General features: G+C 30.2%; 5 protein-coding genes across 7 annotated transcripts in view; 4 read left to right on the top strand and 1 right to left on the bottom strand.

Annotated features, from left to right (window-relative positions):
- LOC119677884 (mucin-19) overlaps nucleotides 1-16,154 on the top strand; it is a 450,187-nt gene that overhangs the window by 136,186 nt on the left and 297,847 nt on the right. The gene's annotated exons all lie outside the window — the stretch shown is intronic.
- On the top strand, nucleotides 1,577-2,561 carry LOC119677888 (isochorismatase domain-containing protein 1). The gene is made up of 3 exons (XM_038089450.1): nucleotides 1,577-1,817; nucleotides 1,932-2,141; nucleotides 2,197-2,561. The coding sequence occupies exons 1-3, from the start codon at nucleotides 1,695-1,697 to the stop codon at nucleotides 2,470-2,472; spliced, it is 609 nt and encodes a 202-aa protein (XP_037945378.1). The 5' UTR covers nucleotides 1,577-1,694; the 3' UTR covers nucleotides 2,473-2,561.
- On the bottom strand, nucleotides 2,857-3,694 carry LOC119677887. Its single transcript, XM_038089449.1, has 3 exons — nucleotides 3,556-3,694; nucleotides 3,136-3,498; nucleotides 2,857-3,079 (listed from the first exon to the last, which is right to left on the bottom strand). The coding sequence occupies exons 1-3, from the start codon at nucleotides 3,636-3,638 to the stop codon at nucleotides 2,881-2,883; spliced, it is 645 nt and encodes a 214-aa protein (XP_037945377.1). The 5' UTR covers nucleotides 3,639-3,694; the 3' UTR covers nucleotides 2,857-2,880.
- On the top strand, nucleotides 4,004-5,846 carry LOC119677886. Its single transcript, XM_038089448.1, has 4 exons — nucleotides 4,004-4,036; nucleotides 4,090-4,968; nucleotides 5,023-5,175; nucleotides 5,236-5,846. The coding sequence occupies exons 1-4, from the start codon at nucleotides 4,024-4,026 to the stop codon at nucleotides 5,484-5,486; spliced, it is 1,296 nt and encodes a 431-aa protein (XP_037945376.1). The 5' UTR covers nucleotides 4,004-4,023; the 3' UTR covers nucleotides 5,487-5,846.
- LOC119677885 (N6-adenosine-methyltransferase MT-A70-like protein) lies at nucleotides 7,666-11,297 on the top strand. Of its 2 annotated transcripts, none has more exons than XM_038089447.1 (8): nucleotides 7,666-7,948; nucleotides 8,016-8,318; nucleotides 8,378-8,505; nucleotides 8,561-9,150; nucleotides 9,225-9,365; nucleotides 9,422-9,504; nucleotides 10,277-10,400; nucleotides 10,458-11,297. In XM_038089447.1, exons 1-8 carry the CDS (start codon nucleotides 7,768-7,770, stop codon nucleotides 10,885-10,887), a joined length of 1,980 nt encoding a protein of 659 aa, XP_037945375.1. In that variant the 5' UTR covers nucleotides 7,666-7,767; the 3' UTR covers nucleotides 10,888-11,297. The 2 variants fall into 2 exon arrangements, with proteins under 2 accessions (XP_037945375.1, XP_037945373.1); XM_038089445.1 differs by having other exon boundaries at nucleotides 7,667-7,948; nucleotides 8,013-8,318.

Below are 16,154 nucleotides of genomic sequence, written 5' to 3'. Positions count from 1 at the left end.
GTGTGTACTAACTAAAAATTACATTACATATTTTTATTTTCTACTCTAATAAATATCGGTCAAAAAAACGACCTCATCTGATTACTGGAATGAAGCATTTTCCTCAGTGCTGTGGAAATCTTTTCCATTAATTCCTAAGAGGTGGTGAACTTAGTGACTTGAACCCACTAAGTTCAAATCTCACATTGTGGCTTTCGATGCTTTCCACCTACTGAAAAAAAAAAATAATGGCTATATATTTATTGTCATCTATATCAAGATAAAAACTAGTTATATTAATATTTTTTAATTTTTCCTCTTCTTTATTTCGTATTTACAACAATTATAATTATTATTATAATGTACATTCATATTAATATATATATTTACACTATTTTAAAATTATATATTATATTATAATAGATGTCGTTGTCTAAAATGAAATTTAGAACGTTCGTTATTTATATTTAATTACATCAAACATCCTTCTTAACCATGCAATACCATTAATCTACAGTTTTAGTTTTTCTAATAAACTACATCGTTTTCAACGGACGGTTCTCTGGTAGTTTCATCAAAGACTGTTTTAAAAGTTTTTACTGTGAGTATATGGTACGTTTTATAATTCATTATATTTTTTTATAAAATAGATACCTTGGATTAACACAATGTGGTTCATCAAATTAAATGTAAAGGTGACGTATCCAACATATGAAACCAAGTACATGTTGGTACAACAAGATACAAGTTAAAGACGCGTATGGCGGGACATAAACACAGCGTAAAATATAAAAATAATCTTAAGTCAAAAACGGCACTGGCAACACACTGTATTATACCAAAGCATGAGCAAGACCTTGATAACGTAAAGGTTTTACACCAAGGAAATAATCAACAAAAACGCTTTTACTTGGAAATGCTATACATCCTCCAAATTCTTAGTGACACCAGACGAACTACATATATAACTGACATACAACACTGTGCTCAGGTGTATAAAAACACCTTCAACAAATCCGTAAGAGGATAAATATACCTCTCCATATATCCATATATATAAAATAACATATATAGTTATTTTTATATCTATTATCATAGTATTCTATAATTGTTTTCTATGACCATATACTTATGTATATAATTCATATTTCGATGTTAATGTATTTTGTAATTCTTTCTTTGTGATATGTACTAAAATATTGTTACATTGTATTAAAATTGTATACTACCCTGATGATGACTATAGATTGTAGTCGAAATATCGGTTAAAAAAATCTTTTAAAAACAAATAAAAATTCTTCAAAATGTTTATTATTTAACTATTGACCAATTAGCCCGTAAAAAAGAAAATTATTATTAAAAATTTTTTGGTCATTAAAACAATAAATTATTATAATTCTAACATAAGAAATAATATACACAATAATACATATAAAATAATAAATAATACATATATTAACATACGAGATATATTATATATTAACGATCATTTCTACTCTCATCGATCAGTTCATATGTTGAACTTATTTTTAAAAATGTTTTTAAACTTTAAAAGCTTTTCGTGAAAATGCAGCGCTGTGCTTTTGTTAGATTAACTGGAATCGGTGTGGGGTAGGTGGTAAAATAATTATAATTAGTGAACTGTTTTGTTTGTGTCAGCTTATAAATACAAACGGTCTCGCAATACGTATTAAATTAAATTATATAATTGAAAAATGGCCAACCGCTTACGTTTTCTAAATCCCAAGAAAACTCTATTTCTACTATGTGATATTCAGGAGAAATTTAGACCCGGTATGCCGCTTTTCGACAATATGGTAAAAAATGCAAATAAATTGGTGAGTGACCTTTGTCTGATAACTTATTATACATTTGTTTTTATCAAATCTATAAGTAGCTATAAGATTACAATTTTCCATATATCAATATATTTTATTTATTTTGTATATTAGACACGAGCTGGAAAAGAATTAGAAGTGCCATTGATTGTTACTGAACACTATCCGGAAAAGCTGGGAAAAATTGTGCCCGACTTAGATGTAAGCCATGCTAATGCCATAATTAGTAAGACGCGTTTTAGCATGATTGTACCGGAGTTGCAGTCAAAAGTGAAGGAAATTTTCGGTGGAAATCCTAATGACGTTGTACTTTATGGTTTGGAGGTAAATACGAATCACTTAAAAGTCACACTCATATAACTGATATTTGTTATTTTAGTCACATATATGCGTTGAACAAACTGCTATTGATTTACTACAACAAAACATTAATGTTTATGTTGTTGCTGATTGTTTGTGTTCTCGTTTAAACCAAGATCGTGATTTGGCCATCGAACGTCTTCGTCAAGCTGGTTGTGTTATTACTACTAGTGAAAGCCTTATTTTCAATTTGATGCAGGATAAAAACAATCCTAAATTCAATACTGTACGCAAATTCGTCAATAATCCTTCAGTCGATATGGAATTGAGTAAATCCAACGCTTCTAAATTGTAATAATATGCTGAATTGTATTCCCACAAAGCATTTATATATAACTGTTAAAAAATTTTATGTAAATTTGTTATATAGCAATAATAAATAATCAGAAATATATATTTTTTCAACTGAAACGTTTTGTTTCGAATAAAATATATCCAATATTACAAATTAAATTAAACAAAAATGTAAGTGTATTGCAATTAAAATATTAAATTCTTAAAAACTGAAACAAATTATTTAATAAATAAAATTAGCAATATAACCAATGTAAACCAAAGCTGTTTACATAAAAAATTTAATGATGACCTGTAATCATTCATAACTAAAAATTATGAATGATCGCCCCTTAATTATGTTATTGACTTCATTAAATGAATTATAATTATTTAATTCAGAGTCTTTTTTAAAAAAACAATTATAGTTTTATTGATGTCCCATCATTGCATTGAAGTCTGCCGGTGTTTTAAAATTATAATTTAATAATATAGCATTTTTATTATCTAATTTATACATTAAATGCCCCCAAGGATTGATTGAACGTCCAGATCCATTTGCTCGAGCCCTTTGAAATTGATGCTGTACGTTTCGGGTTGGTATTTGCGAAGTAAACATTGCAATATAGCTGAAATTAAATTTTAACAAAAATCTTTTAAAGGAAACTATTTAAAAACTGTATACCTGTCCTTATTCCTGTATATTCGAAGTGGATACTTTGTTGTCAACCATTGTAAAGCAAAGTTAAACGCAATAATACCAGCAAGGAAATACCAGTAATCGTCTTCATCTAACATTAGAGTCATATATTCTTTCTCATCCTTTCCAGATGATTTATCGTTTCCTAGATCATAACAAATGAATCCGAAAAGCGCTGTAAGAGTTAATGTGGACGCGGCTTTTATTACTATAATGTAGTATTCCATTGGTGCGCGATATATTATGGTATAACCCTCAGGAATTCTGTCCTTTATTTTATATAAGCGTTCCTTTTCAGGTGACACAAAACGCTTAAACCGCACATTTTGTAATAGTTGTTTGGAGGTACTGCAAAAAGTCACAAGCAATTTAATGAAATTACTTTTTAATAAAATTATTTCTTACCTGATTTGTCTCGTTATAAGCTGACTTGTTTTTAAATTTTGCTTTAAGCAAGTAAATAATCTTATTCTAAGTAGAGGCAGCATATTTTATTAAATGAAACATATGACAGTTGCTATTCACTGTCAGTGATGTTGAATGTGAAGAGTAAGTTATGGTTACTTTATTAAGCATGCTATTTTATTAATGAAAGCACTTATAATCTTTAATGTCTTTTGTTTCGAAAACATTATGCTATATATTTATTTCATTAATATGTTATTTTTATTACTTTTAACACAAGTGTCAACAAACATCAATAAGAATACTCCTAAGAATTGTTGATACTAAACCGATTACTATTTATAATTTATACTCAGTAATTGGTTTGCATAAGTACCCACAACATTACAACGCACAGCTGACTATTTGTTTATTTTTTTGTTTGTTTTGCTTATTGTGTGGGAGCTATTACATTGTTATAAAAATAAAATGGAAAGAAAAGGTAACAAATACATAAGTTTCATGTATATAAAAAAATAATAAATATATTTTTAGTAAAAGCAAAAAGTGTAATCCATGAAAAACGCAAGAGAGTGTCCATCTCACATAATGAATATCGAAAAAATTGGAGTCTTAAAGATGCTTTGAAAGCATTAGCCATAGAAGAAGAATTTGAAGCAAGAAATAATCAATTTACAACACTATTATTAAGATTTCCCGATCCTGAGTTGAGTTCTGATATTGTTAAACAGTATTCTACACATATTACACATGTACACTTTCAACTTCCTTCGGTGTCGAGGAGCTGCATAGTACGTTTAGAGAAAAACGCCAATATTAGAGATGTTATAGAGAATATATCAAAAATACCTTTTGGTAATGGATTTGTATCGGCAGAACTTAAATCTCCAAATGATACAAAGAAATCATGTCCTGAAGAAATCGATCCTTTTTCACTGTATGTGGGAAACTTACCTAACACTTTACAAGTAAACACATTAAAAAATATTGTCAGCAATGCACAACGCATTGACTTGGGATATGCTCAACGTTTTAAATGTACTCGATATGCATTTGTACGCTTTGATTGTGTAGATGCTGCTATAGAAGCATATATGAAGCTTTATAATACCACAATGGAATCTCGTTCTTTAATAGTACGTTTTCGTAGAACGAAAAGTACAATATCATCTTCAGATCCACGTGACCCTCCAGCGAATAAAGTACCAAAATTAGTAAATGATGTAGCAGATAAAAATAAAAGTATTTCACAAAAAGTTACGCTTTCCAATGGAGAGAACACAATAGTTCACGATTCAAAAATCAATGTATTGGAGGATTCGGCTACTTTAAGAAGTAATATGTTAATCAATTCTAATACCGTAACAGTAATTCATAACGAAAAATCGTTAACAGATAGTCAGCAAAATACAGGTTGGTAACAATTATTCCCCCAATTTTAGTTTCTTTAAATATTCTCTAATTTAGCTGTTGCACAAAGTACTTCAAATGTTGCCATCAAAGAGGAACAATGCTCTGATGAGGATAGCCTAAGCTGGTTCAATTTAATGAATGAAAATAACTTAGAAACGTTAAGCACTGAACGTACAACAACAGAACACGAACCTTTCGAATATATGGGTAAGATTCGTAATATACTACAAATGGATAAAATTAAATACTTGATTTCTTGAAAATTAGAATTCTATAATGATGACAATTGGTCCACCAATATGAGAAAATCAACTATTGAACAAAAGCCAGATGTTACTAACATAAATTTGAATGTAGTTCAACAATTTTCTGACAAGAAGATATCGGATACTCATGATGACTTACTGCAAGAGGTTATTAAAGAACGGCAAGCAACAAAAAAAATGCAACGAATAAAAAATGAACGTGATGAGTTAGATGATATATTTGAACAAATGAACTCAGACCTTGAAGACTAATAACGTTTTAAGTTAGCACAGCTGAGAAATATTTTTTGCATACTCGTTTTCGTTTAGCCAACTTGCATTAACTCTTTCTGTAATCTTGGGTTAATGTAAAACTAATGGCATTCACAATCTAGAGTAAAAAACTTGGTAACCAATTAGCATAGTAATAGTAGAAAGTTGCAACAAGAAACCACATTTTGTTTTACAATTTTATTAAGTTACTCGATTATAAAGTTACTCGGTTCGTAACTCGAGTTCACGAATGCTCTATTTTTCCAATGTGGCTCGTTTTTATTTGTTTTGTTTTGGTTTAAATGCAGAAAAGGGTAAATATTAAAGTAATGACCCTTATACCATTATAATACTCTAATAATATTAAGAATGTAATAATTAATAATTATTAAACAGAGTTTATGTGTTCATTTTTTATGTTAATGTACTCAATATTACGTTGAGAAATTTTATTCAATATTCAGAGTTTTTTTAATTTAAAAATTTTTTATTTCAACATGATTTTTATTATATTAAATATTTTAAAATAGTTGTTCAATTTTCAAATATTAATTGCACTTTATTATATTATATAAATATTTCAATATATATATGTATGTATATATATATGTATGTATATATATATATGTATGTATATATATATGTATGTATATATATATATATGTATGTATATATATATGTATGTATATGTACTTAAACAATTTTAATAGTTAGACCTTATCAAAATATTTAACTGTATTAATAAATTCTAAAATAATATATATATGTCGTTATTTGAGTTTTTATTCTTCAGTTATGGAAATCAGTAAGTATGGATCAAAAATGGTCCAATGGTCAATGGACAGCCTAGGATAAATCTGAACTGAATTTAAATTAAACTCTGAAAAAATTTTTTTCTGCGTGGTAAAATATATATATTCTATTTTGGTTGTTTAAATAATTAGACCTATAAATTGTCTACACTGAAATTCGACGGGATGGATCAAGTCTTTACTCTTCTATACTAGGGCTCTTACAAGGAATGTTGTAGCAAAACGGCAAACAACCGCTAATTGAATGGAAGTTATCTAATGGACTGCCACTGTAACTAACTAACTTAATGCCACGTTGGATGTAACATATATAAAATTACCATAAAAAACCATAAATGCTCGAAAGCACTGAACCATATAGTAATATTTTTCTGGATTGTAGAGTTTAACTTACTATGTGTTTAAAGGAATTGAATTAATACTTATTATATTTCTCGCTAATTTACATATTTTCACTCTTAATATTAAATGAATTATTCATTAATAAATAAATAATAAACTATTGAACAATAACCTTTAAAAACCTAAAAAACTAATTTATTAAGAAATAATAAAATCGCATCTCTATGACAACTAATTTATGTGCTAATAAATGTTAATAGAATTCCAAATTAAATGGAGCTGAGCTTGCTTTGCATTTTTGTATTATAAATTCTATACTAAGTTAATTATATTTACCAAACCAATACTTCTTTAATAGCATTAATCAACTTTTGACTGTGTAAACACTTACGGCTAATTTCGCAGCCGTAATAGTACGTTTCCACTACGTACTTAGTAAACTTCATTTACTGAGTAAATTGCATTAACCAGAAATTTATATAAATTTTCTAATTTATTTTCTTCTAACAATAGAACATTTAATATCATCTGCTTCCTTACTATGTGTTTAATGTAAACACAGAAAATCTCTAAAACAAGAACTTTTTGACACATAAAAGCTCTTTCTCATTTCTTTAGTAACTCTTGACAGTGTAAACGCAAAAAACTCAGTGTTACTATATGATTTACTAAGTAAGTAGTGGAAATGTAGTATAACTCAACTTTTTAAACTGACAAAACACAATTAATTTATAACGATTGTTAATTATATTGTGTATTTTCTTATAGAAACTAAATAGAAGAATGCGAGAAAAACTAAAAATGCTAGCAAACGATCCTTTTCAAATTGTTTATATGTGCTTCCCCCATACAATACTGAAATATTTTGTATATTCTTGGAAATTAAGTACATATGCATATGTACATATGCGACAAAAATAAAACACGACAAGAACCTATATCAACGTTCACGTAATAAATTCGAATACGTATACTATTGTGCATGCAACTTATTGAAAGAAGCAGAGATTGACAATGCTATTTTGTTGATTGTGAATTGTTTACAAATATACGATCAAAGACGGCGGAGTTTGGTAAATAGCGTTTAAGGTTAATATTTATTAAAAAAACATCAATTATTTTCTCTGATGGCGGACGCTTGGGACGATATCAAGAAAATCAAAACAAAACGGAACACTTTACGAGAAAAGCTCGAAAAAAGGAAGAAAGAACGCCATGGAATTCTTACTGCAACATCCTCGCTGACAGTAGCAAGCAATCAGCTGAAATACGATACAGAAGACTCGCCGGTTTTGAAAACCGAATTAGGTGAGCATACTATTTATATTTTACACTATCTAAATCAAAAATTTAATTTTAAACTTGAATTCAGTAGAAACAGATGAGGTCGAGAAAGGACTACTACAAATACTCTCCTCAAGCAATTTAATACTGCCAATAATATCAACGCAATTAATTGAGAAATTAACTAATTCTTTGGTGAATGTACCAGCAAAGGAAATGGTCAACTTTATACTTGCGAAGTTAGCTAATCAAGGCGTGATTAGCATTAAAAGTGTAACTATTGGTAAAGAGGTTGGTTGTGAGGTAATTGCAGTAGAAGCAAATAAAATACTCGACTTGTACAAAGAACACATAAATGATAATTATGTGATGAAGGATGAACTGAAACGTAAATGTAAGTATTTTCTTAGGTCATTAAACACGATATATTGTATCTTTATAAAATTGTTACAGTCCATTCAAATGATGATGAAAATGATGATTTGAATTCGCCAAAAATTTCGAAGAGTGAAAGCAATTTAGATGCTAGTGTAGGTTCACGTAAAGAAATGTCCATAGCTGATGCCTCAGATGATATAATGGCAAGTAAGCTTTTTATTTATGTTGTTATGTGATAAAATACGATTATGTTTTTAGTCTCTTCTATCTATGCCTTCAACTCGTGAGAAACAAAGTAAACAAGTAGGTGAAGAAATACTTGAATTGCTTACAAAACCTACTGCTAAAGAGCGCTCGGTAGCTGAAAAATTCAAGAGTCATGGTGGTGCACAAGTAATGGAGTTTTGTCCTCATGGCACTAAAGTTGAGTGTCTAAAGGCACAGCAAGCAACAGCTGAAATGGCAGCCAAAAAGAAAAGGGATAATGCAAGTGTAGAAATACCAGGTGATGACCAAATAAAAAGTGCAATTATAGACGCTTTAAGTACTAGCACAGATCCATCAATAAAAAAATCGGATAACGAATTAGAAAAGTGCCCTGATAAAAAGGATAAAGTTGATACTGATGTGGATATTAAAGCGGCTGATTCGGGTGCAGAAGATGGTGAAATTGTTTCGGAGAGTATTAAAACAACAGAAATAGAAACACAAGCTGAAACTGAAGAAAGTATTGACACTACAGATAAATGTACAAAATTACATTTTAAAAAAATCATACAATCTCATACTGATGAATCTTTAGGAGACTGTAGTTTTCTTAATACTTGCTTTCATATGGCAACTTGCAAGTACGTAACCTCTTATAAACAATGTATTTCATTAATTAAAATTATTTAAAATTACTACATAATATTGCTTTTAGATATGTACATTACGAAGTGGACACAATACCAAATATAAATACTAATAAACCAGTAGATGTTAAGACTAAATTATGCATTAAACGGAGTATAGATCCCAGTGTAACATTATATCCACCGCAATGGATACAATGTGATTTGAGGTTTGAACTTAGTTAACCATATACATTTAATTTATTGATTATTGTTTTGTTTTTAGATATTTAGATATGACAGTTTTAGGAAAGTTTGCAGTGGTAATGGCGGATCCTCCTTGGGATATACACATGGAGTTACCTTATGGTGTGTATTATACTTGTTGCAGCATTGCAATAATGTAGTTTTTAAATAATTATGCGAGATTCAAATGCATTCGATGGGCTCTCTTTAATGCAAGGAAATGTTAAAGTAAATTTTTCGAAAGTATTTATTTATTTATTTTTATAATGATTTATTTATAATGAGCTCATTTATATGAAGTCTCTTAATGAGGTAAATTATCCTTCAAACCTTCAATTAAAATTTGAACACAGTGAAAACATTTAACAGTTAATCACGTTTTTGTTTGAAAGCAACGTCATTTGATCAGATATCACTCTTACACTAAAAAAAGTTGGTGTACAATGAAGGAGTTTTTATATATAACAGCATGTCCTTAGTCTGATATATATAACATTTATAGAAAGTACAAAAATAACAAGTAACAAGTCGATGAAAACACTGATTAAAAGAATGGGTTCATCACCCACTGTAGTTTTCAGATCTGGCTAAATCTCCAGCCCTTTTGAATACAGCAAAAATATGCTTCATGTAAAAAATTTACCTTAAAAAAGCAAATAATTGTAATAATATTTATTATTTATTGAATTTTTATTCACAGAAGTCTTTAAAAAGTAAGAATAGCTATATGAATGTAGCTATAATATGAATGAATGAATGTATCAGTCTTGAATCTTAATTTTTCTTAGCTATACCGAATACTTGTTGAGTAACATGTTATATGCATTTATAGTTGAAATAATAAATAAACTGTAAAAGTATTATAAAAAATAAGTTTATTTATATGTTCTTTCAGGCACTATGTCAGATGATGAAATGCGTCAATTGGGTGTTCCAGCATTGCAAGATGATGGCCTTATTTTCTTATGGGTAACTGGCCGTGCTATGGAACTGGGTAGAGAGTGTCTTAAGTTATGGGGGTATTTAAAACAAATTATACATATAAATTCTTAATATCTTAAAACTAACTATTGTAGATATGAACGTGTTGATGAATTGATTTGGGTGAAAACGAATCAATTACAACGTATTATACGTACTGGTCGTACAGGTCATTGGCTTAATCATGGTAAAGAACATTGTCTTGTTGGAATGAAAGGTAATCCGAAAAATCTTAATCGTGGCCTAGATTGTGATGTTATAGTAGCTGAAGTACGTGCTACATCACATAAACCTGATGAAATTTATGGTATAATCGAGCGTCTGAGTCCTGGTACAAGAAAAATTGAATTATTTGGTCGACCACATAATGTACAGCCTAATTGGATAACTTTAGGCAATCAACTTGATGGTATTCGATTAGTTGACCCTGAATTAATAACACAATTTCAAAAAAGGTATCCCGATGGTAACTGTATGTCACCAGCTGCGGCAGCGGGTGCGGCAGTTGCTGTTGTGAAAAAATAGTTTATAGCTTTTAACATTAATTATTTTTTTAATTTACAATTGTCAATTAGCAAACCATACTTTTGGGCAAACATACTCATTATTAGATTGCAATAATTAATATTTATATAAAGCATAATAAAACTACATAAGAACGTAGTGCACCAAAAAGGTGCAATTATTAATAGTAACATAGAATGCATAGTGCATGTCCAATTTTTTCGAATTCGAAAATTGAATGGACACATTTATTCATCCGCTTATATATAACACGCAAAGGGTTATTCACAAGTTGTTTATAGCTTACATAAATCTATAAAGGTGGTTCAATTTAAATGAACCAATATTCTGTATTTGCTATAGTTCAGTTTATCAATTTATATTCTTTCTTTAATATACATGACAATCAATCATATTTCAACGATATTTATTACATAAAAACAAACAATGCTTATGCCGAAATTATGAAATTAAGAAGTGTTAAGAAGTTATTTAGTTACATATCCCATGTACCTTAATTAAAAAATGGAAATTCCTTTCACACTTTATAAAGCCTTATTATTATGTCTTATTTCGGTGATCATCTGCTAACAACAGTGCCGGGTGTTCTGTAAGAAAATTATTATGATTACCATATGAAATGTAATGACAAGGATATACTAACATATAATATAACTTCTTCTTCTTATTGGGCACCACAGTCTACAGACACTACAGTTCTTATTTGCCCTCCTTATTTTTTAAAGAAGGTTGCGTAGCGTGTGTTTTCTTTCCTATGCGAGGCTGCTGACCTTGCGATCAACTACCAACCTGGAGGACCAGATCCCCTGCACATCTGGGAATAAAATAGGTGTTTAGTAGCTAGAGCGTTTTCTCTCTGCTAGGTGTTTTACTGTTATAACGCTTGTGTTCGGTCGCCAGAGCCTTGTATGTGAGAATAGGATGCACTACGTATAGGTGAGGTTGGTTACTGAGAAGGCTAGGCTGCATATTCGCATCACTTCTCCATTGAGACACACACTTCTGCCTCTTGAAGCCCATACTATAATATATATTCTATAATAATATAAGTATAATATATACAATATATATGCTATAATAACATTAGTATAATATATATGTTATAATAATGTTAGTATAAGATATATAATATATATACTATAATAATATTAGTATAATATATATAATATAATCTAAAAACTATAATATATATATCCTTGTTCTTCTTCTTTTCCTGGTGAAACGCGAGTTAGTGTCTAAAGAACTTTTACTCCATGTGCTGTTTATGACCACTTGGATGATCCACTGTAATAAGAGTTCCGTTGAATTCTAATAATCAGATATTCAGATGACTTTATAGAACTATAGTTTAAGCTCAGATAGAATATACATTGCATTTGATTTTTCAAGTGCAATTGTGAATATATAAATGTATATACTATAATTGCATTTACAATTATCGAACGACATTAGCATATTTTTGTATGGATTTTGTATGAATATAGAACAAATGACAAACATTAACCACACGGCTTTGAAAATCGTGATATTTATGACACTGCCAAACTTACGAAATGCGTGAAACAAGTCCCTAACATCTCTTTTTTTTAAAATTTTCTAAAAATAAAATAGTATAATGTTCCAATTAATAAATATGTAATCTATACTAGTGAATAACCCTTTGAAATGCATTAATATGTGTGTTACTTCTATATATGTAGTATTATATATTATAAATGTATAATTAAGTCTATATAAACATATATAGTATCAAATAATATAATTTATTTTTGTATAATAACGTACTACGAGCGTTTTAAATATTTCGAAATTTCTAGAATTTTATACTATTAATTTGTCTTATAGTATACGCATATGTATTTATATAATAAATAGTTAATAATGTTTTTTTTTACTTATTGATTAAATATTAAAATAAGTTCGACTCGGATTTTATTGTAAAATATGAACAAAAGCATCTATAGGTCTTTTAAGCGTTATATTAATAGATTTTGAAATAATGTTAATGACGATTAAAAGTAATAAATGTGAAAAAAATTAATTTCTTTAATTGTTTAATAATCTTTATTAAAATTTGCTCACAACAATGAAAATGTTCTAAATAAAAATTTAGTCATAATTTAGATTAAAAATGATGACAATGTTGACTTAAGAACGAATTATATTGAATGCCCTCAAGGTTTTAAAAACACAAAATCCAAATAGTGTAATAACAGCAACACTGGCTCCAGCTTTAAACCAAATAGTTTTTTTCCAAGATTTTATTTGTGCCAAATGGCTGAAATTAAACAAAAAAATTAATAAGTATAGTATATAGTTGTTAAAAAAAAAAATAAATGTACCCAGTAAACTCAGATAAACAGAAATATTGTCTAAAAAAAACTGAATATGCAAATATATTCTGAAATGCCTAAGGTTTAGACTAGACGAAAGATTCTGTCATTAAATAATATAGTTCTCTAGAGCTATCGTTCTCTAGCCCAAGTGACAGTTCAAAATATTTCTAATCTGTGTGATAAACTAAAGAGATATAGAAAATGTTTATAGAAAGTAAAGTAAAGCTAGCTAGTAAAGTAAAGAAAGATGCTACTATATTATATAATTCTTCCGGAATAAATAGGTTTTTTAGGGATCTAAATAGCCCTGAGCTCATTAGAACAATTTCTACTATTTCGTAGAAATGTTACTTATAACAATACACCAATCCAAATTGTCTCGGTGTCTTTTAGTTAAAAGATAACTCACTAAACAGACTTTGTCGGTACCTTTCAGCTGAGAGATATCTCTATATAACAAATCATAATTACTTCATTCTATAATAATGAGAAAGTGACACAAAAATCGGTTCCTCTGAATGATTATAAGTTGTAAATAGTGACAATACAAGTATTCTACCTATTCTACATTTTTAGGTTTGGTTAGATTGGAATGGTGGCTTTGTGCATCAAAGTCCAGTTCAGTTCACGTAATGACCTGTTGTAATAAAGCGGAATAGCATTGTTCATATGCAGACCAGAATGAACCCCAAAAGTACCGCAGTGGTCAGCGTACAGACAACCTTAAAAGGAACGACTCTCCAATTCAAGTGAAAGTAAACTAACCTGAGAAGTCTTTAAAATCAGCTAAGACCTTAATTGTGCAGTATGACAGCTCTGTTAAGTCAGTAAGAAATTAGCCCCAAAAAATAGACATTGGCAAAGAAATTAAAACACTGTAACATAAAATTTACACTAACTACATTTTACTACACAAATAATACCAAACAACACAAATATAATAAAAACAAAATAAACAACAAGAAAACAAACAACAATAGAAAGAAACTGGTAAACAACGAACCGTTGAAATCACAAGAACAAAGATACTGCTTGCTTCGCACATCACAAGTATAAAAGGCAAAGCAAACGGAGTAGACGGGGATTCAGCAAGACAGCGAGCTAAGAACAGGTCGCTCTATATTACATGTGCTGAAACACCAAGAATCGAAATTTACATCTCGATTTCTATTTTGTTTTTTTATTTTTTTTTTATTTTTTAATAGAAATACACATTTCTATTAAAAATCATAATTAATAACGAAATTAACATTTCGTTAATAGTAATAGAAATATAAATTTCTATTACTCTATTGTTCATAACGAAATCAAATTTTCGTTAGTAAATTACGCGGTAAGGTGATAATACCACATGAGTATTAGCACCCATACCAAATCCATTGTATGAAGAAGAAATTCACATTTCTTCAAACCTTTTGTCAGGGGCGTCGAAATTAACATTTCTACGCCAAAATCCATTGTATAGAGAAGAAATTCACATTTCTTCAAACCTTTTGTCAGGGGCGCTGAAATTAACATTTCTACGCCAAATCCATTGTATGAAGAAGAAATTCACATTTCTTCAAACCTTTTGTCAGGGGCGTCGAAATTAACATTTCTACGCCAAAATCCATTGTATAGAGAAGAAATTCCCATTTCTTCAAACCTTTTGTCAGGGGCGCTGAAATTAACATTTCTACGCCAAATCCATTGTATGAAGAAGAAATTCACATTTCTTCAAACCTTTTGTCAGGGGCGTCGAAATTAACATTTCTACGCCAAAATCCATTGTATAGAGAAGAAATTCACATTTCTTCAAACCTTTTGTCAGGGGCGCTGAAATTAACATTTCTACGCCAAATCCATTGTATAAAGAAGAAATTCACATTTCTTCAAACCTTTTGTCAGGGGCGTCGAAATTAACATTTCTACGTCAAATCCATTGTATAGAGAAGAAATTCACATTTCTTCAAACCATATCACCGTACCAACGTCACCATCCACCGTATTCCACTGTTCCTATCAAATAAATTTATTGTAGGACTGAACCTTGAATCCGGCGAGTAAAACCCCGGCCAGAAAGGTTCGTTACAATTGGCGCCCGAGCAGGGACAGTGGGAACAGAACTGACCAACATCTTCAGTTGAGTATGGAAGACAAACCAACGGTGGTACCATCAGGAATCAAGGAAGTGACAGGACAAGCAGGCCGTAAAACAGCAGTCGCTTCGACAAGCGCAAAACGATTTACATCAGGAGGTAAATCTTGGATTTACTTCGCTAAAAAGGAGGAACTGGTGAGTTACGCAGACGAATTCGGATTAGATCCAAGTGGTTCACTGGAGGAACTTCGGAAAAAACTTTCAACGTTCATGGACTCAGAGGCAGCTGAGAAAGATACCGCCAGGCTACAGGAACTCGCGAAACTACATATCAGAAGCTCATCACCGGGAGTCATTGAAAATAGACGTCCTTCGTTAACTAAGGGAGGAAGTTTAACCATGGCCGAATATCCTGTAATCATCAACCAAGTCAGAAAATGGGAATGCCACTACTCAGGGGAACACGAAATACTACCATTTATAGAACGGATCGAGGGACTGGCAGATATGTACGGAATACATCGGGACTTATTACCGAAGCTAATGCCTGAAGTTCTAAAAGACAAGGCACTGATCTGGTTCAGGAATAACAACAAGCGATGGACCGAGTGGCCATCATTCAAAGCAGATATTTTAGCATTCTTCTTGCCCCCAAGATACTTTGAACAATTAGAGGACAAAATACGAGCCCGCCTGCAACAACCCAGGGAACTGTTCAGAGATTATGTATTGGCACTGCAGAACATCATGCAATATTCAACATACAGTGAAGAGATAAAATTAGAGAGGATCTACCGGAACAGTCGTACCGAGTATCAATGGTATATCCGTAGGAAAGACTTCCAGTCATT

This window comes from Teleopsis dalmanni, chromosome 2 (assembly GCF_002237135.1).
Source record: "Teleopsis dalmanni isolate 2A chromosome 2, ASM223713v2, whole genome shotgun sequence".
Lineage (NCBI taxonomy): Eukaryota > Metazoa > Arthropoda > Insecta > Diptera > Diopsidae > Teleopsis > Teleopsis dalmanni.
Note: the sequence above shows the minus strand (reverse complement) of the source record. Positions and strands in the feature narration are given on the sequence as shown.